The 25,067-nt window shown below is 45.3% G+C and overlaps 2 protein-coding genes across 4 annotated transcripts in view; one reads left to right on the top strand and one right to left on the bottom strand.

The window, feature by feature from the left end:
• Nucleotides 1-1,125: 1,125 nt before the first annotated feature.
• On the bottom strand, nucleotides 1,126-22,987 carry LOC134142479 (dual specificity protein phosphatase 13B-like). 3 transcript variants are annotated; one of them, XM_062579550.1, is made up of 5 exons: nucleotides 22,891-22,987; nucleotides 17,630-17,727; nucleotides 4,598-4,803; nucleotides 3,858-4,078; nucleotides 1,126-2,246 (listed from the first exon to the last, which is right to left on the bottom strand). In XM_062579550.1, exons 3-5 carry the CDS (start codon nucleotides 4,753-4,755, stop codon nucleotides 2,020-2,022), a joined length of 606 nt encoding a protein of 201 aa, XP_062435534.1. In that variant the 5' UTR covers nucleotides 4,756-4,803; nucleotides 17,630-17,727; nucleotides 22,891-22,987; the 3' UTR covers nucleotides 1,126-2,019. The 3 variants fall into 3 exon arrangements, with proteins under 3 accessions (XP_062435534.1, XP_062435535.1, XP_062435536.1); XM_062579551.1 differs by having other exon boundaries at nucleotides 17,655-17,727; nucleotides 22,891-22,909; XM_062579552.1 differs by lacking the exons at nucleotides 17,630-17,727; nucleotides 22,891-22,987 and adding an exon at nucleotides 9,862-9,968.
• Nucleotides 16,514-25,067, top strand: part of SAMD8 (sterile alpha motif domain containing 8) — a 41,528-nt gene continuing 32,974 nt past the window's right edge. Inside the window, exon 1 of the mRNA XM_062579546.1 lies at nucleotides 16,514-16,662. The gene's annotated coding sequence lies outside the window, so the exon portion shown is untranslated. The remainder of the gene's footprint in view (nucleotides 16,663-25,067) is intronic.

Here is a 25,067-nt window from a genome sequence, read left to right on the forward strand (position 1 = left end):
CGGGCTCGTCCGCCTGCGAAACGCGTCGCTCCCGGAGCAGCCGCGCGCGGACCTCGGCGGCTGCAGCAAGCAGCGCCTTAACGATACGGCGAGTTTTTACCGCGCGAGATGCGTTTCAGCTGCGGGCGCCCTCGCGCCCCGCGCGGCGCCCACGCCGGACGCGTGTCCTCCACGGCACGGCGCGGCGCGGCGCAGCGCACGCAGCTGCCAGCGTGCACGGCTGGACTCAGTGCTGCTGCTGCCGAAGGCAAGGAGTGTTCCTACAGAGGTAAAGCACAAGAAAACGTTGGTCTTGTACTGGGGGCATCTCCACAGCCTGATCTGCCTCCGTGTTTTTTCACTTGTTCTGCACATCGTAGCAAGGCTGTTGAGTTAAACGTTGTTGAGGTGTGCGTGTACATCAGCATTTTGATTCGTGCCTGAAGTGTACTTTCAGGGTAAACTGCCTGATTGCTGCTACTTGCTGGGCAGCGAGTTGCCTCATAGAGCAGCCTAGAGCTCACAAACAAGTTTTATTTTGCAGGAAAATAGAGCAAAGACAGGGTTGCTCACAGATGTTCAGTCCGAAGGATTAGTTAGTCAAAAGTAAAAGCCCTTGAAATGCCATGGTGTGAGGGTTAGGTCCTCAGTACTGGCTACTCTGCTCCATGCCCTTGCTCCTATTGCGTGGCACACCCAGCGGATGTGGCTGTAGCCCAGCAGAGTTATAAAGGGTGCTGAGCTGGCTGTCCTAAAGGTGGAAATCTGCCCTGCAGACAGCGCAGGGAGCGGCCAGGCATGTTTTTGCTTGCTGCTCCTCTGTTCTTGGACAGCCAGCCCACCATGGTGGAGAGCATTCATGCCTCTGGATTACCAAGTCTGGCATCAGGATCACTAACCGCAGCCATCCCCAAGCTGGCTTTGTGCTGGGAATACTTGTCCACTGGGAACAGAGAGCCAGATGTGCTCCACATAGTTTCCAGGCAGCACTGATCCATTGGATGACAGTAGCTATTGAGTGCTCTTATGGGCCCAGAGACACAAGGATGAAAGTCTCATGCCTGTTAGCACTTCCCTTGCCATTCCTGCGTTCCTTCAGTTTTCACTTGGGTCTCCTCACAAAAGCAACTGCCGCAGAACATGATGTTGCGTTGCTAATGACATTTATTTTTGAGAAAGAAAATCACAAGTTTTATAATGCTAAACTGTTGGGCAGATATGGGAACCCTTGAATTTTGTTGTCAAATGCTTTCCTGCACTCACTCCTATTGCCTGTATCTATTTTTAGAGCCTCATCTGAGAACCCACCTTCCTCTTCGAAAGTATTTTCCTCTGCATCTTCTGGATGATTGTTACAGGGATAGAAGACCAATAATCGAGTATCCTCTCAAACAAAGGTATTTTAATGGAGAGGAAGAAAAAAAAAACCCTATCTGATATCTGATGAACAGTCAAAGGGAAAATACTATATTTAGAACAAGAATCATTTTTAAAAGAGGGGTTTGTGTTTTTTTTCCCAGCTGCTCTACCTCTAAACAGCCTCTTACCCTCAGCTCAGGGGCTCCACCAATTGTAAAAGCAAGACCTAACCAGTGCCAGATTCAGGTCTCAAAATACAAAACATTTTAGATATGGAGAGCAAAGGGGGGCCCTGATTCGTAAGAGAACTTCTAAGCATTATTGTAGCATAAATAATATGACATCTTTCACCCCAAATAGCCTAACACTTCATAAACTGATAGGAGCTTCACTCATTGCTGAAACACAGCTATTTCTAAAGTGGAACCTGATATCTTTTTTTTTTTTACCAGCAGAGAGCAATGTTTTAAGGTGGAGAGTGAAGGATACAATATACAACCAATTATAAGTATAATCAAGATTGGCTTTTCAAAATAAAATATCAAGTAAAATGTACTTTTAGTAGTAACATGTAGTCTAGTGTATTTTAAACTTACATCCTTAGTTATAAACGTAAGTCATTTGAGAGAGATACAGGAAATTCAGATAAAATTTTGTCCTCTCTCCTTTGGCAATACTCTCTTACGTTGCCTTGTTAGCAGATTCCCTGGTTCCTTTCCTCTCTTCATTTAATTTAATGTCCAAGTCTCGGAGCTGGCTGAGGAACCCTGAATTTGGGCAGATGTCTCTGTGAGAACTCACTGTTTTCAGAGCATCCACAAGAGTCATATTTTCATGGATCATTAGAAAGGCAAGCACTAAAGATGCAGAGCGGCTTATCCCCATGGCACAATGAACAAACACTTTACCTGCAAAAAGAAGAGACAGAGTGAGGTGAGCTGGCTTTCTACCCTGAGAGGGCACAGGGAGAACCAAAACTGCTAGAACTGAGTTAGCAAAATAACTGTGAACGGTTAGTGTGTACTCAGTTTTTCATGGACAGTTATTTTAAGATCATGCCCAGCACGATCTCAAGCAACATGATATTCAAACTGTCTTCGTGCATCCAACTTTGGCCTCTGAAAAATAGTTAGCTACAAGAAGAAAGCCATTAATATAGGTTATCTTGAGGAAACATTAGCTATATAAAGACGATCTGAAGTTACGTACAGGAAATTGTGAATATGTTCCCTCTGACTAAGTCTGGAGTTTTTCTTCCATGTAAAGTTTAAATAGCACTAAGGAGATTTGCTTGGTTGGTTTGAGGTAGGAGAGTATACATTCAAACACTGATGTATTTTTCAAAAAACTGTTGCTGCAATGTCATTCTAAGTTGAAGAGCCTCTTGCTTTTTTTATCCATCTACAGGCTGGGTGGCTCCCAGGCTGATTTTTGGTTGAAAAAGCAGTGCACTGGCAGATATACGGGTCACTACACTGTGGGAGAAGTCTGGTCCAGGTAGGAGCTCTCACCATAATGTGTGTGTGTGGGGGGGGGGGCAGAAGAACTTCAGACTCTGCTCCCAAATTGGAGAATTTAAATTCTTGCCCAAATTATATGAGTTCTCAAGTATTTGATTTCAGATTAAAATAGTTGAAATTTTATGTGGAAGGAGAAACTTTCTGTGACTAAACTTGTTAATGCAGTTTTCTGTGAAAAACAGTTTTGGCTGAAAATTTTGGCCCAGTCCTGACTGTGATTATCGACAAGTCCCATAAACTCTGTAGGACAGTCTGCCTGTAAAAATGGGCTCATAATTTACTGTATCTCAGCAGCCCAGTGAGAACTATAACTAGGGATTTAATAAAGCACTCCAGCGAAAGCAGCAAGCTCTCACAGCCAGTCAGAGTCGGAGCAAACTCTGGAACAAATGGAAATTATGATAACTAGGCTATAATCCAAATTCTACTGACAAAAATTCAGCAGGCTGTGGGTCAGACTCGTCATTTTTGACTTAGTTCATTAACTTGTGCTGCTTCTCGAGCTTAATAGGCAGTCTGAATAAAGCTCCAATTCTGTGAAGCAGTTAAGCATGTAAAGCATTCAAGTCAGTACTCTGTCCCCAGTCGAAGCTATCGGGAGCTGGAGCAGAGCTGCCAGGTGGTCCCCAGGGCAGATCTCTGGGCTGGAGTACCTGCCAACGTGAGTGGTGCAAGTGAGTGGCCGGGGAACATACAGATTTTGGCAGGAGGCAATTTCTTCAGGACAGACGTGTCAGGGAGCACCTGCACGGCCATGTTTCTTCTCTTCCCTCTTCCTCTGCCCCTAGATTTGGCCCATGCTGGGTTTGGGGCGACCCCCCACCTCCTAGTGACCTGGCTTGGCTGATGCTGCCTCCCCTGAGGTGCGTTTGTCCGTCCTCCCTGCTGTTAGATGTTATGCTGAACCTGAGCTTTCCTGTCTGCCTGGTTAATACAAGAAGAAGCAGTTTGGCTCATGTTGAAACTTCCTCCCCAAACTTCTCTTTGCCTCCCTCTTACCTCCTGAAGTGTTCAAGGCTTTGCCTATGAAATTGGCAGCATCATAGAAGAAGGTACTTAAATCAAAGGAAGGATCATCAAATGCTTCTATTCCGTAGTACTCTATTTGTAGGTCATTGTAATATTTGGCTCCTGTATTGATGCTATATGGCCCATCTGCTGCATTAAGGATATGAGTAATGTTTAGGCTTTGAAGAGTAGTTTTATTCCTAGCAGCCCACCTGAAAGACATGATCAGCAACACTGCCAACATTTTGCATTAAAATAGCATAATTCACAGTTAATGCCTACTCCCACTAGCGATGGATACAGGAATTGCAGCTTCATTACAAAGTAGCAAATAATTTTAGGATGTCCGTACCACTTTGCAAATGAAAAACGTGATATGATGTTATGGAGAGCAGCATAAGCATAGACTTGTCTGAGAGATACTGTTAGTTAGGCAATTGCCTGCCTGCAGTTAATCCCTGAGAACATAGCTGACTGCACAGAGCAGTCAAGATTTTCTTTCAAGTATTTGTTTAGGATCTACTGCTAATCTCTCACTCACAGTGTGCACGGGTTGCAAGAGCGAGAACCCACACAGATACAGCACTTCCGAACTGTTTCTCACTGTTTGTCCTTGGGGTCATTCCTGGTTCTGACCAGGAACAGCTAACAGCTGCTCTTCCCTGCACCGCACCCCTCCCTCCACCTCCACGGGACCGGCAACAGCTTAATAATACACAAGTTGTTCTTACGCATCTCCCAGGTAAATATTTGGCCAGACTTGGTCCACATGATTATCAGACCCGCCTCTGAACCACAAGAGCCTCTGGAGGTCTGCTAGCGCTGGCGTCTCGTAGGAAGCTCGGCCCGCTGCGTTGTTCGGCTCAGGGCAGTCCCTGGTGTGAAGCATTCTCGCTCCTCTCTTGCATGTGCTCAGCTTATATCAGAGACAGCTTTTCTGAAATGAATTAAGAGGAAATTTTCATACAGAAATAATATTCCCTAGAAAGTAGTCCTGTTCATTACCCTCCAAATAGCATTACGTTTTTATAACTAGTGTGTGCAGTAGGGCCTGCAGGTGTTGCTAAAAGCATCCAGAGAGCAGGACTGGCTCTGTGCTATGACTCTACAGGCATGTAATTCATCCCCTGAGAAAGCAGCAGCATAAGACAGTATGATTTAATTTCTTGTCAAGTAACACTATTGAAAAAGAAAGTCCTGTGCCACCTGAATGCGGCAGTGACTAAGCTTCATAGATGCAGTTATTATTTCTATTACTGTAGTGCTGATGAGTGTAAGACAGGAAAGCTCTAGCATTTTATGTCAGAGAGTAAATGAAGTGTTTGTGCACACTTTGCTTCCTGTTAGTTAAAACTGGAAGTTCTTGAAATAATGAATCAATGGACTTACTTATGCTCATAAGGCTTTTAGGGCCAAAAAGAAAATTTTGTTAAGTGTATATAACAGATTGTGTGTGTGTGTGTGTACATATATGTGTATGTAAACAAAAACAGAGAAGTTGAACCACGTTTTCCTATATCTCAGGCAAAAACCAGTGAAATCTCAGCTACACTGGTATGCCTGTGTCTGTCTCAGTCTCTCCTCGGGGAGCTGTTCCACTTTGTGGATACGTGGACATGGCTACGTTTTGTTTAGCTGGTTGCTGGTTCTAAAGCTGAGGTGGATGTAGGAGCCACACTAGAAGAAGTCTTCCCAAAGTGGAGCGGCCTGCATTTATTCTGCAAAAGGTTACGTGACCTCAGCTCTCATTCTAACACCTGAATGCCTAAATCTAGTGTTTTGGTAGGACTGCTGGAAAACAAGCCCAGAAGGGACTGTTAGAAGTCATCCAGTCTGTCTCCTGCCCCACAGCAACATCAGCAACACAGATACTGCTCCTAAAGCAACAACAACAACTTTGTCTAAACATCTGGGTACATTTTAAACAGTGTAGGCTGATTTGAGGCATAAGCAGAAAGCAAGGGAGGATGTCTTGTTGCTTATTGGAAAAGAAGTACAGATGAGGCAGGGTGTATCACTGACTACACCACATACGTTTCTGTGACCTCAGCCCAGATTTGCTTCCCTTGCTCCCCTCTCCCTCCTCCTCCCCACAAATGTTAAGAGCAGTTATAGCTTTTCGTACCTTCCAATAAAAAGGAAGGGTCTCTAGGATAACTACTTAATAAGCAAAATATGAAAAGCACAATAAAAATGATGGGAGAGGGGAGGAAAAAAGCTGATGCTGATGAAGAAAAAGGAACTGCATATGGGTAACACAGGAAGTAGAGAAGGAATACAAGAATACTACAAAATTTTCAAGGCCTGTAACATCAAGATCAATGGTAAAGGAGTATACTGTGCAATCCCAGCACAGATTAACATGAAGAACAGCACAGAAAAGAATATTACACATTGCCTAGCAAGTTTTATTGCCTTGCAAAAGTCATGCACTGTGCTCAAAAGCTACTGCCAGCATCTTTATGATGACCTGTTTGTACTTTCACTGATACAGAACATTAAGTTGAAGCAGTAAAAGGAAATCAAGAAAAAGATAATACAGGTTCTCCTCCAGTAGGTTCGTAAAACCACAGGCTAATCTTTAAGCAGCGTGGATGACTCAATCGCTGCAGATGTTTAAAAGTTGAAGTTGTGGAGATAAGCAGATGGGTGCTAAACTTTCAGTTGCTCTAGCCCCCATCATTTTGAAGTTCTGTTACAGTCTGTGAGTTTGTTACAATAATAATAATAATATGTGCTGCTAGTGGAGGAAAGAGATTTCCTGCCAGGCCTCTGCATCAAGGCCTGACTTTGGGGAGGCTCTCGCGGCCTGGAGGAACCGAGCTGTTTGGTGCCCGGTGAAAGCAAGCAGGTGACTACAGCCTTCGCAGCCAGTGAGGTGCTCTGCAACACAGCTCCCTTTCATACTGCAATTCTTCTCCCCAGAAGTGTGTCAGCATCATTTGCTTCACATGACTAATGCCAGACAAGTGAGCTCCTCATCCCAACATGAAGCATAACTCCTCCCAGGCGCCGTGCTCTGTTCTGTGCTGCCCTGGCCTTGCAATTGAATTACTTGGTGGGGCCTTCAGGGTAAGCTTCGAAATAACTATACCAGATGATTGGACTAATGAGGAAAGTAATATGAAATTTTTTAATTGAAGGCCAGGGACTTTGCTGAAGGCTTTCCCTCACCCTTCTTCTTTAAGATACTGCAAAGTTAGCAAAAGTGCTGCTACTGATTGCATTTCCTTTGGGTGGCTTAGAGAAGTTGCTCCACTTGGGAACAGTCAGCAGCTGTAGGATGGTAGGATGCCCTGTAATCAGAAAAGAAATTCTGTTTTACCAGGTCACTAACAGTTTCTGCAGAGATCTAGCCCATGCAGGTTAGGGAGGATTGCTTTTCTTCTTGAGTTTGTGAATACTTAAAGACCATCTCATTTGATTCTCTTTCTCCTTGCTTCCTTTCTTGCTTCCTTGCTTTTTGAAGACCTGCAGGAGACATTTGAGACTGGGAAGAGACTGTAAGTGCAATCCAGACGGACTAAGGTGCTTGCTCCGCAGGGAGGCTGCGAGGCAGTGGACGCCTGTGAGCCGTTCCATCGCTCGGCACTGCCACATCTTGTGCCCTGACAGGCGCAAGAGCCACCCGCCACCCCTACCTCAGAGGCATACGCCAGTGCGGGTGCAGGTACGCAGCACTGCTGAGCTGCAGGGAGCCCGGGGAAAGACAGCGGTTGACTCCGCCGCGGTAGTGAGAGAGGGGGCAGCTGGGGGCTGTTCCCCAGGGACTTGGTCAGTCTAGGACCTTGTCTGCAATAACAGCCTCACTGAGATATCGGCACACCTCTGATATTATCCTGCCACTTGAGTCTGCACAATCTGCAAGGATTTTCTTTTTTCTGCACTAGAAACAATTGCCATTTTCTACTATTTTTTTTTCTGGCACAGAAAAGACAAAAACCCACAACCCACACTGATTCAAATTGTCTAAAGCATTTTACAGATTTGGGTTGCATTGGCAGATTCCAGTTCTGAAAAAGAAAGCAAAGGCGCCAACACTGTGGCTTTGTCATTCCCCCCAAAACGACCACTTCCTTTTCTTCTTGTCAGAATTACTTTTGTTTTGGAATTTTACTTTAGCATTGCATAAAACCTTTTAAAATATGAAAACAAGATGAAGTAGTTTGTTCCTGGTTGAGAAAAACATGTTTTGTTTAACTAATGATGAGCATAGACTAACCGAGCAGCCGCTTACTCACATAGCCCTAGTTTGCAACACGGAGAAGGCCTCTTGCCGCTTTGCCATGGGTTGTTACCACGTCTCCTAGAGGCAGAACTCGACTGTAGACACATTGAACAGCTGTGAGAAGTCCCAAGAGGAGGCTGTGGCGCAGCATTAGTAGGGCCCAAAGTAATGCCATAACCGCCAGACCATCTTTCGCCTACCCCTTTTGCTAGCACTTTCCTAGCTAGCACAGATCCACTCGTGGTTATCAAGATAGCCCAGAGGGGGACAGGTGTCTTTCAAGATCTTAAATAAGGTTGTTCATAGCCTCAGTCACAGCAGGGCACAGATTTGGGCTGGACCTGAGGTTACTGCAATTACACAAACACTAAATAACAATAATATGATTCAGAGAGCTCCTGCAGCCAAATATCCTAAAATCTCTGAAGCAAAACCCGAATAGCTAAATGGTTTAGAATACCAAAGCATGAGATCAGAACGTAATTCACTTGAAAAAGAAACAAAAAAGCCTGTTGATATATTTGTTTGAAATTACTTTCTGCCCCATTTTCCCCCTTTTTTCTGAATAAGCATCTCTGCACTCATCTTTTACACTGCTTGCTGTTTTCTCTTAGGTAGTGCTTAACACTACTGCTCTTTGTCCTCTTGATGGAAAAATCCAGATGGAAAGAAGTATGGTTCACAGGGAAATGATCATGTAAGTGGAATTAATGTTTCAGATACTGTAATGTGAAATCCGATCTTTTTTTTTTTTTTTTTTTTTTTTTTTTAGAGACACAGACCCAATCTGTGTCTCTAAGTTTTGGCCAGAATCCGATGCTCAGAGAGCCCTGGAGTCCCTGGAGGTGGAGCTGAAAGCCTTGTGTGCAGAAACAGGCACATTTAAAAGCAATAGCAAAGTTAAAACAGCCAGATGGGAACCTAGCAGGCAACTGAGAGGGGAACTCTCTGTTTTCCTTGCAAGCCTACAGGGGCTTGTTTGCGGGAATTAGACTCTCTCACCAGCAGTTCGCTGCAGCGCTAATACCAAGCCGTATTGGAAATGAGATGCAGGTTTGGCTGATGGCTTAAATGAGGCACCGATGGGAATTTTGAAATGAGATCCTGGACTCGTCTCAGTATAGACCGTGCACATGGCAGAGCAATACTGCTTTCCTGGCTGACTGAACCATATATTACGGCCTTTCATTTTGCCCAGGCTCAAACAGCAGGGAAGAGCAGAAGCTGGCTGCTCGAGCCCCGCTGTGCCTCGCCAGAGGCAGCGCCCCGGCGCAGGGGCAGCAGGACCAGTGCCTCCGCGCGGCAGTGCTGCGCTGCGCCGAGGCCGTTCCCGTTATTCCGCAGCGAAGAGAAAAGCAGAACGTACAATTAAAGCTCTGTTCGGCTCCCTTTTTAAGCGAATTTCCTCCCCGGGCAGGACGCCAGGCGGAGGGCTCCGGAGAGCGCGGCCGCCCCTGCGGCGCGGGGCGAGAGCGGGGAGCCGCGGCGGGGTCCGGCCCGCGCCGCGCCGCCGCTGCCTCCGCCGAGGGCCGGGGCGGTTATTTCTCCCCGGGTTTCGGCGGGCCCTGGGTGAGGCCTGCGCTCCCGGGGACCCCCCGGCCGGCTCCCCCGCGGGCGGCCGCCGGGCCCCGGGGAGGGCGCCCTGCCGGCCACGGGGGCGGGAACGCGGCGGGCCGCGCTGCCGGCCGCGGCGGGCCGTGGCCGCGGCGGGCCGGCGGCTCTGCAGTCCGCAGCTTCCACGCTCAGCGGAGAAACGGGAAGCGTTACCTCAGCAGCGGGCATCCCTGAGCGGCGGGGCCCCCTCCGCGGGCTCCTGCCCCGGCGCCCGGCCCATGCCGTCTCCCCCGGCACATCCCGACTACATTCCTGCTTCTCCCCGAGTTAAAGCAGCTGTAGTTTTAAGTCCTGCCACCAGCAGTCAGGGCCGCGCCGCGCGCTACCGCGGGGCGAGCACCAGACCCCGCGCGGCGCACGGCTGCCGGCCGCGGAAACCCCGCCGTCCGGCGCGGCGGCGGCCGGGGTGCTCGGGCGGAAAGCGCCCCTGGGCACCCCGCACGCTGCTCCCGCGACAGCGGGGGCCAAAGGGACCTCGGTGTCGCTAACGGCGCAGCAAGGGCGGCCGCAGGCAGAGCCGCGCAGAGGGGTCACCAGCGCTGCACGCTGTCGATAGGGATAAGCGATGGGCAGCTCTGACGCAGGCGATTTCGGAGAAACCTGACTGTGAGAGCGGGAGAAAAATGCCCTGCAAGCATCGGGAAAGGCAAACAAGGATGTTAATATATTGCTATTAAAGGGGCTCCAAAGCGCTTGCCCTTCTGCAGACAGTATGGATTTGTGTGACCATGGATTAAAGGTTTTTTTTTTCCTTCTCCTTGATTTACTCCTCAACTGATTTTTGTCAGACTGCTGCTGTCAATATCAAATTGACAATGCTGTCTAGTTGGCAGGCTGTCAGAATATTTGAAGGCACAAGTAAAAGGCTTTTGATGTTCCTCAGTCATTTGGCAGTGGTATCTTTGAGTTGTCTTTCCCTGCAAAGTGCTCTTTTCCTTACCTTGCTTGGAAGGGTGCATATGAGAAAGGGCCCTTCTTACAAAGTCAACACAAACTCTTTGCAGTGGGATCAAGACTGAAAGAGTCCAAAACTCTATAGTGGAAGATTAGTTTTGCCACTCAGGCTTTTCAGATGTCTCATGGATCTTCCCAGGGACAGCCAGCTTTGTTGGAGGAGATGGTTTTTCTTTAACTTTCCAATTGTTGATGTTAAAGTCATGATTTTTTTTTTTTTTTTTTTTTTGATTAAGTGCATTCTTAAATAGGCTGGTAGTTTGTCACAAGCAGTTGTCACAGAGGAGATGCACAAGAACTGCTGTGGGGAGGCCTTACGTCTAGAGCTGTGGGTCCAGAAAGAAGGAAATAGGAGCAGGGGGTGGTTCTCTCTGGTACTGGGGTGCTGGGTAAACCAGAGCGGAAGCCAGTGGCGAGCTGCCAGGCGGGGGGTGAAGAGGGGCGTGCAGCCCCTCTCCATGCCAGTGTGTAGCAGGCGCCGGGGCCGCCTTGCTGGCCTGCGGGAAGCCTCGGCCCGGGATCAGCAGGGAGCGTCTCCTGCCTTTGCTGGCTTGCGGGGAGCAGCTGGGGCAGGTGGTTGCGAGGCTGCCCCACTCACCGGCCCAGTCCTGCAGTCTGCGGGGCAAGGCCACAGGAGGGGGTGCTGCGTGCCAGCGAGGTTTTCTGTGGTTCCCCCCTCGACCTTGTCAGGCGTTACGCTGCTGCTCCTCCGATGCCGTTTCCTCCTGCGGCTTTGCGTGGCCGAAGCAGAGGAGGAAGCGCCTCCAGCGCGGCGCCAGGCTCGCCGGAGGTTGCGCCTGCTGCAGGCCAGTCTTAATAGACCCTTTGGGACCAGGCTGCAATATTTAGCAATGCATTTTCCCAAAGCAAACCCGGTGGCTCCAGCACTGCCCTGGGAAGGCTGTCCTCTCCGTGAGAAAGCCGCTGGGAGCAAGAACGCAGTGAGGTCTGTGAGCTGCTCAGGTATACCAGTGACGGGAGCCATCCGTGAGCTATAAATAGCATGTACATCCTTTCTCTCCGGTGCCTGGCATCCTGAGCTGTCATTTCTGCGGGTGCTAGGGAAACTGCACAAAGCTGTGAACAGCTTTTATTTATGTTCGCTTTGTAGGCTGGGATTTTGTGAGTAGTCTTTCTTACTGGCTCAAAATCTTGATTTTATTTTAAGGGAAAAGATTGTCTTTTTTCATTTGGATTTTTTCCCCCATTTTAATTAGCAGGAGTAAGTCATATTTTTTATCAAAAATACATGCTATGTTACAAGAGAGTGGGGTCAAGACTGGTAATTTACAATGAAAGGCTGTGTGTTTGCAGGAAAAGGAAAAAATCGGGAGCAGTAATTTTTTGTTTTGGTAATGATTCGTGTTAAAAGTCTTGAAAAACTTTGCTTTGAAAAAAAATTTAACCTTTTGTACATTTTAAACAAAAATATTCAAAATAGCTTATTTTAGAATTAAACAAATTATGTAAGGTGTTTTGGCATGATTTGTACTGCATATATTGAGCAATCAGAAAGAAACACCTTCCTACCTGTTGTAATCAAAGGAAAATCTTTACATGCCTATCAGACAAGAGCTTCCTTTGGTTTCATAGAGGAAAAAAATATATGTTTTGTTTATGATCTATGAAGACCTGAAACCAAATTTTGCAAACAAAATTCTCTTCAAAGTATTTATGTTACACTCTAGGCAGTCCTGTTATAAAATGTAGACTATAACTATGAAGCCTCACTTGTTTTGCAGCTCTCCTTTGCTGTTAGACGCATTCAGGAAACACAAGGTCTAAAAAAGACATTTTGCTCTGGGATTACCACTGAAACACTTCTACCAGATCAACTGGTAGAGCTGGCAGAATTGCATGCAAGAACATGCAAGAAGGGCTGCTATATTTTTTCCATTTATGCCAACTGATCTAATTGCATACTACCTTTAATGACAAGCCTTGTCTTAGAACAGTACAGCAACGCTGATGCTACTGAAACACTGTAATTTTTTATTTTGCCAGAAGATGGCAGCAGAAAGTAATCCTGAATGATTTAAAAAAGAAGACACTGAGAATATAATCATGATTTTAAACAGAAGTATAACTGATATACAGGAAATCGTATTGGTTGGATGGGAGAAAAATGTGTTATGTACTGGATTCATTAAATTGATATTGACCTGGGGGTAATATATCAAACCAGCTGTGCTGTATCTGTTCCTACGCAGGCTTCTGTATAAGGGAAGGTGCTGGGTGGCCTTCGAGAGAGGGTTTGGAGGGTCCCTGGGCCCCTGGGAGCGGGTGGCACAGGCGACCTGCAGGCTGGTGGTGGGTTGGTCGCTGGAGGGTGTCCGAGCACCAGCATTGGAGAAAACTGCCCTGGGAGTTTATTGGGACAGGAGATAGCAGCAAAATGGAGCAGCTGTTCATGGCCTCTCCCCAGACGCTTCACTTCGAATGCCTTTCTTAAAAAATATAGGCCTTTTCTCCAAGGATGGAAACTGGTTTGTAAAGAGCAATATCAGACCTGTTGGGTGCTCTGAGTTAACCAAAAGCTTTACTCTCCCTCCTCTCCACCCAGAGCGATGCATGCCTGCATCCTTTAAAAAATAAAACTGAGGAGAGCTTCTCTGCTTATAGCCTCCTTAGGAGAAATGGGACAACCATGGGCTGCACTGGAAGGGTAAATGGTGAGTCAAGCTTCTCAACACCACAGCCCTCAACTCTAGATGAATGAAATGGGAATGCACGAGCCAGCACGCCAGAAGCGCATCGGGACGCCCGGCGTGCGCGTGCCCTCCATCACACAGCGCTGTCACGCACTGCTGCTCAGCGGGAGGTGGTATGCCGAAGCTCCGAGAAGTGATCAGGAAGGAAATTTCTACAAGGAAGAAGCAAAGGGAGATGCCGTGCGAGAAAGGAGGCAGAGTGAGGCGGTGGGCTCAGCAAGGGGGTGCACATTTCCGCTCTGGGGGCCCCCTGCAACAGGGACTACGTGGTGGGCGAAACCTTGACCTAAAGATCTGCAAGTCACCACTGATCAGGAACATTTTGAGATTGGGACAATCAATCTGAAATGACTTTAGTTGGCCTGCTGTTGAGATTTTGCTGAGATTTTCTGAAAAAAAATCATGCTTTACCAAGGTGCCAGCATGAACAGCCGAGACTGTTAGAAATCAGCGGGAATTAACAGGCCTCTATTCATGGATAAGAGTTACTACCAAGCCGTAACATCGCTCGAAGCTGCCGGGAGGTCTCTGCAGCAGTAGCGGGGTGCTGGGTGCCCCGGCTGGCCCGGGGACCGGCGCTGGGGAGAAGCGCTGGCCGCGAGCGCGCCTCGCGGTGCCCGCGGCCGTGCCGGCGGCGTGTTCGGCGCGCTCTCCGGCAGGTGTCCCTGTGCCACCGCACAGCCCCGCGCACTCCGCACCTGCCGTGGCTCCCCGTGCCCGCCGCCCCGGGGGCAGCCGGAAACCTCGGGCGAAGCCTGCGGCTCCCTTGCTCTTCCTTTACGTTGGAAAGAGGCTTAAAGGAAACTTACTATCAGCATTTGCAGCTTGTCTGACGGGGCGGGGGGGGGGAATAAAGCTGTAAAAGACATGTTTAAAACCCAGTAGCAATAAGCCTGCCCTAAAACCTTGCCTTTTGGGCCCTGAGCCAGGGGAAGAGCTTGCTGCTAAAGCCAGCTATTGCAGCTTTCTGCTCACCCTCCTTTGTTTTATTTATTTATTTTATTTTTTAGACACTCCCTGGAGCTGATTGAGGCAAGGTGCTCATTAGGCAGAAGCAATTAGGGACTTCTGCACTACTATCAGACCTTCGGTCTTCTCCAGTAATTAAACGTATTACAAGGTTTAGGAAACAGCTAATCTGTTGACAGCCAAAGCTGGAGGATATGCAGGGGAAGCATCACTCAAAACTTGTCCTATATCTTACGCTCTTCTCCTCTAAACCCTTCTCTGGGCTAATGGAGAATAGTGGGCTAGATAGAGCTTTGGATCTAACTTGCTTTGGCACCTTTTCCATGTGTCTTATGAGTGGAGTTTCCATAATATCCATTAATAAATATTGAATTATCTAACATAGGTGCCAAACATGTAGCATCTGCTTCTCATCACTATGAACCACGATTCATTTCTCAGTGGCAGCAAGGAGGAGGAAGAAAACAGGTCAGCAGCAGAGAAGCAAGAGAAGAAAAATGTTCAAAGTAACTTTCAGCCGTTGCAAAAAATATCTCAAGTGCCCATTACATACTGGAGCATGCTTACCACACGAGAGGATGCTAAAGCAGACCCTAGTGCCTTCATACCTGCCCCCTTCTGATCCTACTTATTTTTTAAGCTATTGTTCTTTGCTGTGGAATGAGTTTGCCCCCAGTTTGGATCTGCATTTAGCAGGAATCAGCTTTATCTTATGAAGAAAGCAGGTGACAGAAGTTGTGCTATTGCTGACCACACCACAACCATGCAGCTAGCATCCAGGAGCCTTCTGTTGCCCCTCAACTGCCCAGCTCTGAAATCTGAATCCTATCTACAACTCTAAAGTAGATTTAGCCTTCCGGAAAATGAACAGGTTTAACAGAGCAAAATTTGACTTTGAATCTACCCCCTCCAGAATATCCTACAACCTGAGGCTGCCAGCAGTGATCACCTAGGTCAAAGCTCCTCCAGGGTATGCTCGATCTTGTTCTGCACATGATGTGAGCGTGTAGCCTTTACATACTGAGGTTTTAGAAGGTGGGAGATGAGATGCTCTAGAGACTCCATAGGCAGCTACTCTTCTTCCACGCGTAAAAAGAAATACCCTCAGCAGATCTCCTTTTAGCACTGAAGCACTGACTTCAAACGTTAATCCACCATCTCTTTTAGATCACCACAAGAAACAGTTCAACACAAATTGTTCATCCCCAAAGCAGAGGCAAATTCAGAGCTGTCAAGGACTTTGAAAGCTCTGAGTGGAAGGGATTTTGCTGAGTTTTGTGCTGAGCGAGGCGCATCTACCTTAGAAGGAAAGAGCGGATGCACACACAAGCGCAGAAGGGAGGAAGCTGCTGTGCAGCTGAAAGAATCGCGGTTGTGATGCTGGATCTGGTCTTGAGAGGGTTACACTGAGCTCTGCTCTTCCCTGGCCACTTACTGTTGACTGTTGCCACAAATCAGGGCTGAGCCTGGGTGGATCAGCGCTATACCCAAAAGGCCAAACCTGGTCTGAAGTCTGGGAGCTGAGAGCTGGCCCAGGTAGGGCCCTTCTGCCGTTCCTGGCACCACCAGACACAGGCACATTGTTACTGCCTTGCTCAGTATTGGAACAGAAAAACATGCCGCAGAGCTGAGGTACTTTCTTATTGTGACTTACTTACTAAATGCTGCCCCACTTTCCTTATCCGGGGTGACAGCAGACTGTACTAGGGTCTGCTGACTGTGTCTGTCTTGTTTTCTGCCTTCCTAGGGTCACGAGCAATTGTGATTTCCACACAACTCCATCTTGCCCCTCTGCTCACTTAAGCCTCTAGCTGATAAATTGAATAGTGGGTAACAGCAGAGGTGTTGGCATGGTAGCAGGGCGCTCTTCGCCCATGTGCAGGCTGCCTTCTGCTCCATTACAGCTCCTTCACGCAGGATGCTGCACCTTGTCTTCCCAGCTCCTCCGTGTGGCCGCACATGCTTTCACAGCGTGATCTGTTAGCACTGGCCATCCCTATTTACAGAGATTTGAAAGCATGCCTGGAAAAACTATCAAGCAAGCATTTGCCACCTTTAGGCACAGGAATGCAGTCTGCCTCCCCCGAGGGAATAAAGAAGAAAGCCTGGCCAAAGAGAGAGTCATGAGAACAGAGCTATAGTTATGACTTTCTAAATATTTATCTTCAGTTTGTATTTCATGTCTGGATAATACGGTGACAGGCCTCTTACACAAACGAAAGATAGGCTAAATAAGCACAACACAGGGGGGGACAGTGATTTGCCAGAGTTGCAGGAGACGGGACATGCAAGGCCTCGCCATTCCCCACTCATGACATGGGTAAGTGCAAATTTCATGCAGGATCTCTTCTTAAACTCTTCAAATCTGAGCGTCCTAATGGAGCCTTAAGTATGGTGGATACAACCACACTATTTATATCTGAATAGAACAGAATGCCTTTCATACTAACTGTATTTTCTCATCCTTCTTTTTGGTATTAATATATATGAGAATTAGAGAGAATTACTCATGACTGTTCACCCACTGTTTTCCAGAGTTTAGTAAAGAAGCTGTCTGTGCAAACAATACAGGAAAAAACATTATCAAAACCATCGTTTTTTATATGTGGGTGAAAGATTTTCAAAGGCACAACAGAGAACCTATCAGATTATACACCTAAGTACTATTTATGCCCTTGAAAAATCTTTTGCTTACGGTGCTTAATTGGTCTGTGCAACTCCATTGCCAGAAGAAGTAATTGACCATTTTTATAGAAGGATGAGTAACAAAAATACTCAGAGCTATTGTTCTAGAAATTTTTAAAAAATAAGAATTAGGGAAAGAATATGTTTCAGGGCATAAGCCAGCCTCTCCTGTAACTATGCAAATTCAGCTGATAGAAACAACAGCAGACAAAATGAAATGAGTTGTATATGAAGAACTGAGATCTCAAACGTGATATTATGCAGAAGGTAAAGAGTCTGTACTAGATAAGAAACAGCTCAATGTGTTATCAGGGGTGCACTTTGATTTTGATGAATGTTAAAAAAACCTTTAGCCTTGAAAATAAAGAGGATAATTTCTCTCTAGGCAATGGCTGCTCATGAAAGTCATAAAATAAGAGCACTGGAGCCCTAATTTTATAGTGCTTCTTAAATGATTTTCAAATGGTCCAGCTGCTTTGTGCCACAATAACACAAGGCAGAGATATTTATGCCGGCGATAACAAGCATGCATTAGCCTGCCCAAGCTGCTCTCCGCAGGCAGCCAGCGTTAGGTGAAACATACGTGGAAAACTGATACTTGCCCATGCAGATTGATCACACTTGCACCTTGGTTAGAGCGATCCTGGGAAGCAGCTTTTTCCAGCAGACAACTTGATTGTTTTCCTCGCTTGCGTCTTGCCTGTGAAGCACAGGATGTACACGGCTGGTGATTCTTGTTCTATTTTGATTCTTGAGTACCTGCCAATTATGTGTGCCTCTTAAGCCATACCGTCCTTGAGAAGCTTCCCTGTTTGGAAATAGTAAGGCCAATTCAACCTGCTGGGTTGCGCCGCTGGGTTTTAATGGAGTTTCAACAGGGATTAATTTGGCCTAATTGTTGATATTCTGATGTGCCATGTCCACTTGGACAGAAATGCACACATGCTGCAAGTGCGCGCTGAGCAAATACCTAGTTCTGCTAAGATGCTTGAATTGTCACTGTAACTTTCCTCCTTCTGCATCTCCAGGATTTCAGTCTGAATTAGTAAATAGAGGGAGGCTGTGACCAATGCACCTGTACCACTTGCACACCATGACTACATGTGCCTTCCACAGCATACCCTAAGATATAAATGCCTGAGGTGGTCTATCCCAGCTTGCCAATTAGGGTGCATGGCAGGAGCAAGGTGCCTCTGGAAAGTCTCTGGGAATTGACTGTATTTTGCCGTAAGAGTGCAAAAATTCTATCCTCCACCCTGGTCATTTCCTGTACTTGCTGGGCTTTAACTTTTTTCCCCTTTCCATTTGCTGATCTCAAATCAGCAAAACAGGTCAGCATCATTTAAAGTCCAGGGATATCCCTAAGTACTTTAGTTTTAAATAGGGGCCTTTTTTTTTTCTGAATTTGTTTTACAAGTTGAAAACTTGTAAATTTTCATGAATAGGGTGGACAACTAAACTGAAAACATATCCTAAAGGACATCATAGAACATATTTGTTGCCTTTATTTATGAATGATTGAGGAATGATTTTGGTCAGATATCAAATTCAGAAATCTTCTATGTCCTAAATGTAGGGGAAAGAGAGGCTTAATGCCGAAGCTTTGGGACCATGTTCCTGTTGTCCTTATTTCATATTCAGATGGTCTGTCTGGCATTTCTTCATGTCACTTTGATCTTTTATTTTACAACGGCTTATGTAGGTGTATTCTGTTTCTCAGTTCAGTATCTAAACACTGCAGCTGTTTGAAGAACCCTCAGTGTAGTAAAATTGCTCAGTACTGGATAACTCTTTGGACAGTGTCATCTAGAGAAAAATGATAGTAAGCCAGCACAAGAAAAGCAAATCTGCTTTTACCAAGATTACAATCAGCCAAGATTTTCCGATTTTCCCTGCAAAATAAAAATGAATACAGGCTGTTCTGTTCCAGGCTGCACAGAAAAGTGTCATGGTCAAATATTGCTTAAGTTCCTGCTACTGCCTCACCCACATCTCATCTCTCAGAGATCCAATTTACAGCAGCCGAGATAAACCAGCCTTCAGGGCATTACATTAATCTCATAAATCAAGAACCACTTTTTGTTACTAGAGAGCTGAATCTAGAAACAGAGGTAAAAGCATGGCATAAGACTTTGCAAATGGCCTATTGGCATAGCTCTTAAAACAGCTGTTCGGAGCTTTTGGCTGTTTCTGAAACCAAAAAGTAACAATTTTTATGTTGTGTATTCTAATGACTCAATACAAAAATACTTGAAAAATCAGTGGTTTTTGACTGAAAATGCAGAATCTTTCTCCCCACTCACTAAAATGCAGCATCATTTACCTTTATAGTCGCTTGCTTTTTTTCCTCTCCTGTTACAGGGTGTGCGGTCCAGGAAGGGCCCAGGTAGGGCCCTTCTGTCTGTTCCCAGCACTGGTAGGATTACCGTTAGGCAACACATGATCTTTGCCACTGATTTGAACACAGCTTTGTGGGTTACTCCTAATCTTTCAATGCCCTGCTTTCCTCTCACCTGCCAATGGAGACAGCATCCGGAAGTGGATAATAAGCCTTGCCCGAGTGGTTGAGTGAGGTTTAGTTAATGCTTGTGCAGTAATCTGTGATGACTGAATGAAAGTGCTCCCTAAGAGCAGTGGCTTACTGCCAGGAGACACACTCCCCAGCCAGGTTAGGTATGCTTAGTGCCTTGTTGCTGTGCTTGGAGATACTATAGAAACGCATGACCGGGGAAAAATCGACTGCGTCTTCTGCAAGTATTCCATAATAATGACTTTCCTGGCCATAGAAAAATTGGTTTTCCTTTGCTTCCCCATGCTGTGTGCACCATTCAGTACACTGGTGACACCAAGGGTTCTCAGGACTTCCTTGACATGAGCTATGAAGCTGTGGAGAAGCACATATGAAAGCTCATGAAGAAAAAAACAACTCAGGGTATCTTGTTGCCCTGTGTTACTGTCCACAGTGCCCACAACACATTGAGACTTGCTGTGTAGCAAATAGTACTACTGAAAATATAAAAGGTTGTGATTTCTGAATATACTCAGAGGAGATACAGAAAATGTGGAATTCAAAGTCATTCTGCAAAAACAGTTTCCTACCTATAACTTCTTGTTATAGGTATGTATATAGGTATAAATGTAATATGTGGTACAGGCTCTATTTGACTACAAAGTCAATGGGAATTACTGGCCCAAATGCTTTGCAAAGATTCATTTCGTGAAGCAGCTTAGGTCCTTCTACAACTGGGCTTGAAATACATATGTTGAAAAAACACACTCAAACTTTGCTTCAGACTGTAATCATAACACATTTCTTTGCTGGAGTGATGTTAGCCTTGCTAATCTGGCTAAACTCCAGCTGATAATCCTGCCTGCTTAAAATTCAACGTGAAGTTTGATTTCTGCAGGATGTTTTAGATCTTGTTCCCTGAGCTGCTTATTATGTATAGTACTTTTTAAAAGCTTTTACCTTTGAACCCAAAGGGTCTTGGCCTTGGCCTTTCATATCAGTGGTGGCTGAGAGCCAGACAAATATTTAATAATCAGTTTGTTGACCACTTCAAAGTTCTCTAGGATGAAAGGCATCATGTAAAACCAGCCATCTCTGCTTTATTTTATGAGAGATGTTTAGCTCATTCAAAGGAGCTGACCATCAAGTTTCTGCTAAAGCCATGAGGAAACATACTTCCTAGAAAAATTTACCTTTAATTTTTAGGCTGATCTTTAATTTCCAAGTAGCTCCTGAGGAGGTGTATGTGACTGGTTTCACAGAAAAAATTAGTGACAATTTATGGTACTGCTTCAGGTTATTTTAGCTATGGCAGATGTCCTGACACTAATTAATTTATACTAGAATGAGTTTGCTCAGTAACAGAATCATCCAGTATCCACTGACTTCACTGAGCATTAGGTCAAGCCTAAATGCAAATCCTCACTTTCTTCTCTATTTCCACCTCAAGATGATCCCATGAAACCCTATTCTGAGGTGCTGTTCACATTTGTCTTATTGATGTTGACAGAATAAAGAAAATTCCCTCTATAGTACTTGAAAAAATTCCAGTTTTACTGTTGCAGTCTTCCACTCTTTGTATTTAACCTGAATATTAGATCCCAGCTGTTGCATTAGTGACAAAACCAATTTACCTTTCTACTTCTGTTAGCTGATATTTCTGCAAGTTCATCTTTTCTCTACTACATATAGACACTGTTTCCATCTATACATTTCTTTTCTGCACTCATTACATTTTTTCAGAATGCATTTGGTGATAAACATGCAAGAATAACTTGGGATGTACATACCCATAGGCATTAATGGGAGTCTTGAAACTGCACTTGAAAGAATGTCTAAAACCAAACAATGGCATTAAGACAATGTAATTTCAGTGCATTTTATAGGGCCTTAATCTTTGCTTTTTACTACCTATTGGGCTCAGTCCTGCAAATCCTTATTTCTCTAAGTGGCTCTAATAGAGTAAAAAGGTCCAGGTATAACTACAAGATTTAACTGGAAAAGCAGATTTCCCACTCTTGTAACCGAGTCAGAAGTTGAGTGAAATAGACAGGATTTCACTAAAATTCACAGTGCCTGACTTTAATGCTGCAATGCTTGTCCAGATACCATCACTGTGCAATCAAAGAGCCCAAGTCTCCTCTTATGTGGGAGATTTTTGGAGTTTGCTGTGATGTGTTCTGGGTTACAGGTGCAGAGGGTCAGAGGTACCAAGACACCACCAGAACTTCCCTCAGCTGTCTTCTCATCATGAGTGTAACATTGCTTGCTTTCCACGCGTTAACCAAACCCCTTCCCCATGCAAAATTCTGGCTGTGTTTGCAAACACTATGATGTTTGCTCATGGGAGATGCCATTCTTCCACAGTGAGACCCCAGTACTGCCTGCTGTGCTGGTTTTTGCCTTTCTACATTCAGGTCCAGACCATCACAGCCATGCCCCTGCCTGCCTTCCAGTGACTGTAAATGGGCAGCAACATGCTAGGCACTGGCATCATCTGGATGCTCTTGTGTCACTGATATTAGAAATGCAGTGAGACTAGGAAGCACATCTAGTTTGTAATCTACATTTAAAAAACTTGGTTTTATTTATCCCAACTCTCTAGCTCATTTTTAAGCTTTGCTTATTCATAACTAAAAAAAAATCCCTATTTTAGCTATAATCAAGAGGAAATTAGCCAAAGGATCATTAGTTCCTCCTGCTTCTCTTATTTGAGAAAACCTGATTGTAATTTCCAGATATTCCAGCCAGTTTCCAATCTGCTAGTGGTGGAAAGAACTGGTTTTGGCATAAAAATGGGCAATAGGCTTGTTCAGTATAGATGTCCCTCATGTTCCAGAATGAAACAATCATCTGTGCAGGTCTAGGGTGTAACACTGCAGCCCAGGTTCATTCAGAATGTCCATATTTTTGTCAGAAATTTCAACTGTAAGTCAGCTCATACTGCAAACAGCAAATGTTATTATACCCTCTCATGTGAAAATTAACATTCTGATGAAAAATAATCTCAGAAGGGTAAAAAAAAACAATCATAGTTCAATTTTAGGCTATTCAGGATCATGGTTCTGCCTCATGCTCTGTATATTCAGTATTTGTAGCACTTATAAAATCTACTTGTTGAATAATTACAAAATAAATAATGCAAAATAATGAGGAAAATTTTATTCTTTTTTTTCAGTTAATGTTATTCTGCTCTGTTGGTTCTTCCTGTAGTGGCCAGTCCTTTTGCTTTCCTCTATGCTGTTTAGAGGCAACTAATTTTAACAACTTTTTACAAACTAGTTGGACTGCACATGTTATCAAATACTGTATTCCCCAGCCCTTCTGAACAGCTCAGGCTCAAATAGCACTTACATATCACCACTGTTGGGATTACACCACTCCTCATCCACGTGATTTAATTCCACCTTGCAGCTGTCCAAAATATCTTCCAGTTCCTAAGTAGAAGGAATGCCAGGCTTGAAGCACTGCAGGGCTGAGAGGGTCCAGCCATTTTCGGGTGCTGCCCCTTTGGGGCTTGTATGCCGCTGAAGGCCGTAGGGCTGTTGCTGCTGCAGGATCAGCAGGGCAGTTTTTGCTGAACTCTGCTGCCACTTGATGTGTTCAAGCAGGTGGCTGTCCCAAAATATAGCACGCGCCTCAACACTTCCCCAGATTAGCTCCCTGCTGCGTCCCAGCTGGAATGCGAACAGCCACCACAGAGCAAAACTCCGCACGAGGCAAATGTTAGGCAAAAGCCCCTATTCACTCCCCAAGTAAGGAATATTTCTGTGCATGCCAACATAGAGCTCTCCCCAGGAAAGAAAGTTTGGCCAATACAACCGAGATGCAGTCCCAAACACCACACGTGGCCTCATTCTGTAAGTATCGTCAGCTATTAGGAAACAGGGCACAGCTCCTCTTAGGGAAATAGGCACACACAAGTGCAAATTGTATTTCTTCCCGGTACTCCCCCAGCTTCCAGTCGGTTGCAGCTCAGGAGCTCACAGATCTGGATGTAGTTTCTGTATATTTGATATCTGTTACATCAACTTGTCTGGTTACCCTTGTGGGTGTTTGTAGGCTTTTACCCTCAACAGCATCCTGTGGCAAGGTGTTTCGCAGCATAACTAAACCACTTCTCCTTGTTTTGAACCTGACTTCTACTAACCTCATTTGATGCCCTTAGGTTCCTGTGCAGGAAAAGAAATTTAAGATAATCTGGCACTGAAATTTTACATGACTCTTCCAGACTAACACTGTGGTTTTGTGATTACTTTAAAAAGATTTAAGTCTACTACAGCTGTGGTTGGGAGTGGTCTTGCTGGACCCTCTGCTCACAGACTCCTACACTCACAGCCTCTACTGAGCTGGGACTAGCCCCCATGACCCACTTGCTAAAGTGGATCTAGCTGACAATCACTTTCAAAAAAAGAAAAAAAAAAAGCAAACAAAAAAGAGAGAGAGATTGGTTTTCAAATTCTCTTCAGAGGACTTGTTTCCCTGGCATACTCCTTTCCTATGAGAGGATCTTGTTCTTGAGCTACTATGGGTTTTCATCTGGTACATTCTTCAGTTAGATACAGAGAAGAGAAGAGAAGAGAAGAGAAGAGAAGAGAAGAGAAGAGAAGAGAAGAGGAATAACAGATTGGGGAGAACCTATGCGAGAAGGCAAGCGTTCATTTCAGAGGAAATGGAAGGCAGTCAGCTCCTCAGTCAGGCTGGATCTCCAGTACTGACAACTCCTGCGGGGTCTAGGAAGGACATGCTGGCACCTCTTACCTTCAGCTCATCTTCAGGTACTGAAATATCTTTTCAGCATGGGATTCCTCCCTCAATTAGACATTAACGTTCAGTGCCTTAGTCTCCCAAATCATACAGACCCTGTTGACATGTGCATATTCTGATTAGTGAGGAAATATTTTTATTTTGTTTTTTGCTCCTGTGTCCGACTTGTCAGAATATTTGAAAATACATTTTTTTCTGTCAATAATGGAAAACAGTGAAGTTCAAGTGTTGTGTCATGTCATGTCATGACCTGAACTACGAATAGTTACAAATGAGTGGTGAGAAGTCCGTCCTTTCCTCCTGGCAAGCCACAGCAGAGAGTACTTTTTGTTTTAAGAAGTTACAGGGCTAATTCTACTGCTTTTACACTGGAATCTGTTTTCCTGAGCAAACTAAGTTAAACTGCATATAAGGAAGAAAGAAGTGAGAAATATAGGCAAGCAAAAATATAGGCAACACTAACATTGTGACTAAAAACACTTCTGTGATTTCCCAGTGTCCTTGAAAAGGGTTTCTAACTAATTTATTCCATCCACTGCGGTAAGTAAAAGTCTTGTTGTACAAGATCACCATCATGTCATTGGTGGCCTGGATGCCATATCGGCTCAGCTTTGTTCTGTACTCTTTTGCACCCCTTGTGAAACATACTCTCATAGGACGAACAGTGTGTAGGAGAGCAGCTACTAATTTACAATAGGAGTAGCTTGCACAGCTGTGGCTTTGTGGGACAGATGTTGAGAGGCATGCAAAGTATTATCCTGATG

The sequence above is a fragment of the Rhea pennata genome, chromosome 7 (genome assembly GCF_028389875.1).
Source record: "Rhea pennata isolate bPtePen1 chromosome 7, bPtePen1.pri, whole genome shotgun sequence".
Lineage (NCBI taxonomy): Eukaryota > Metazoa > Chordata > Aves > Rheiformes > Rheidae > Rhea > Rhea pennata.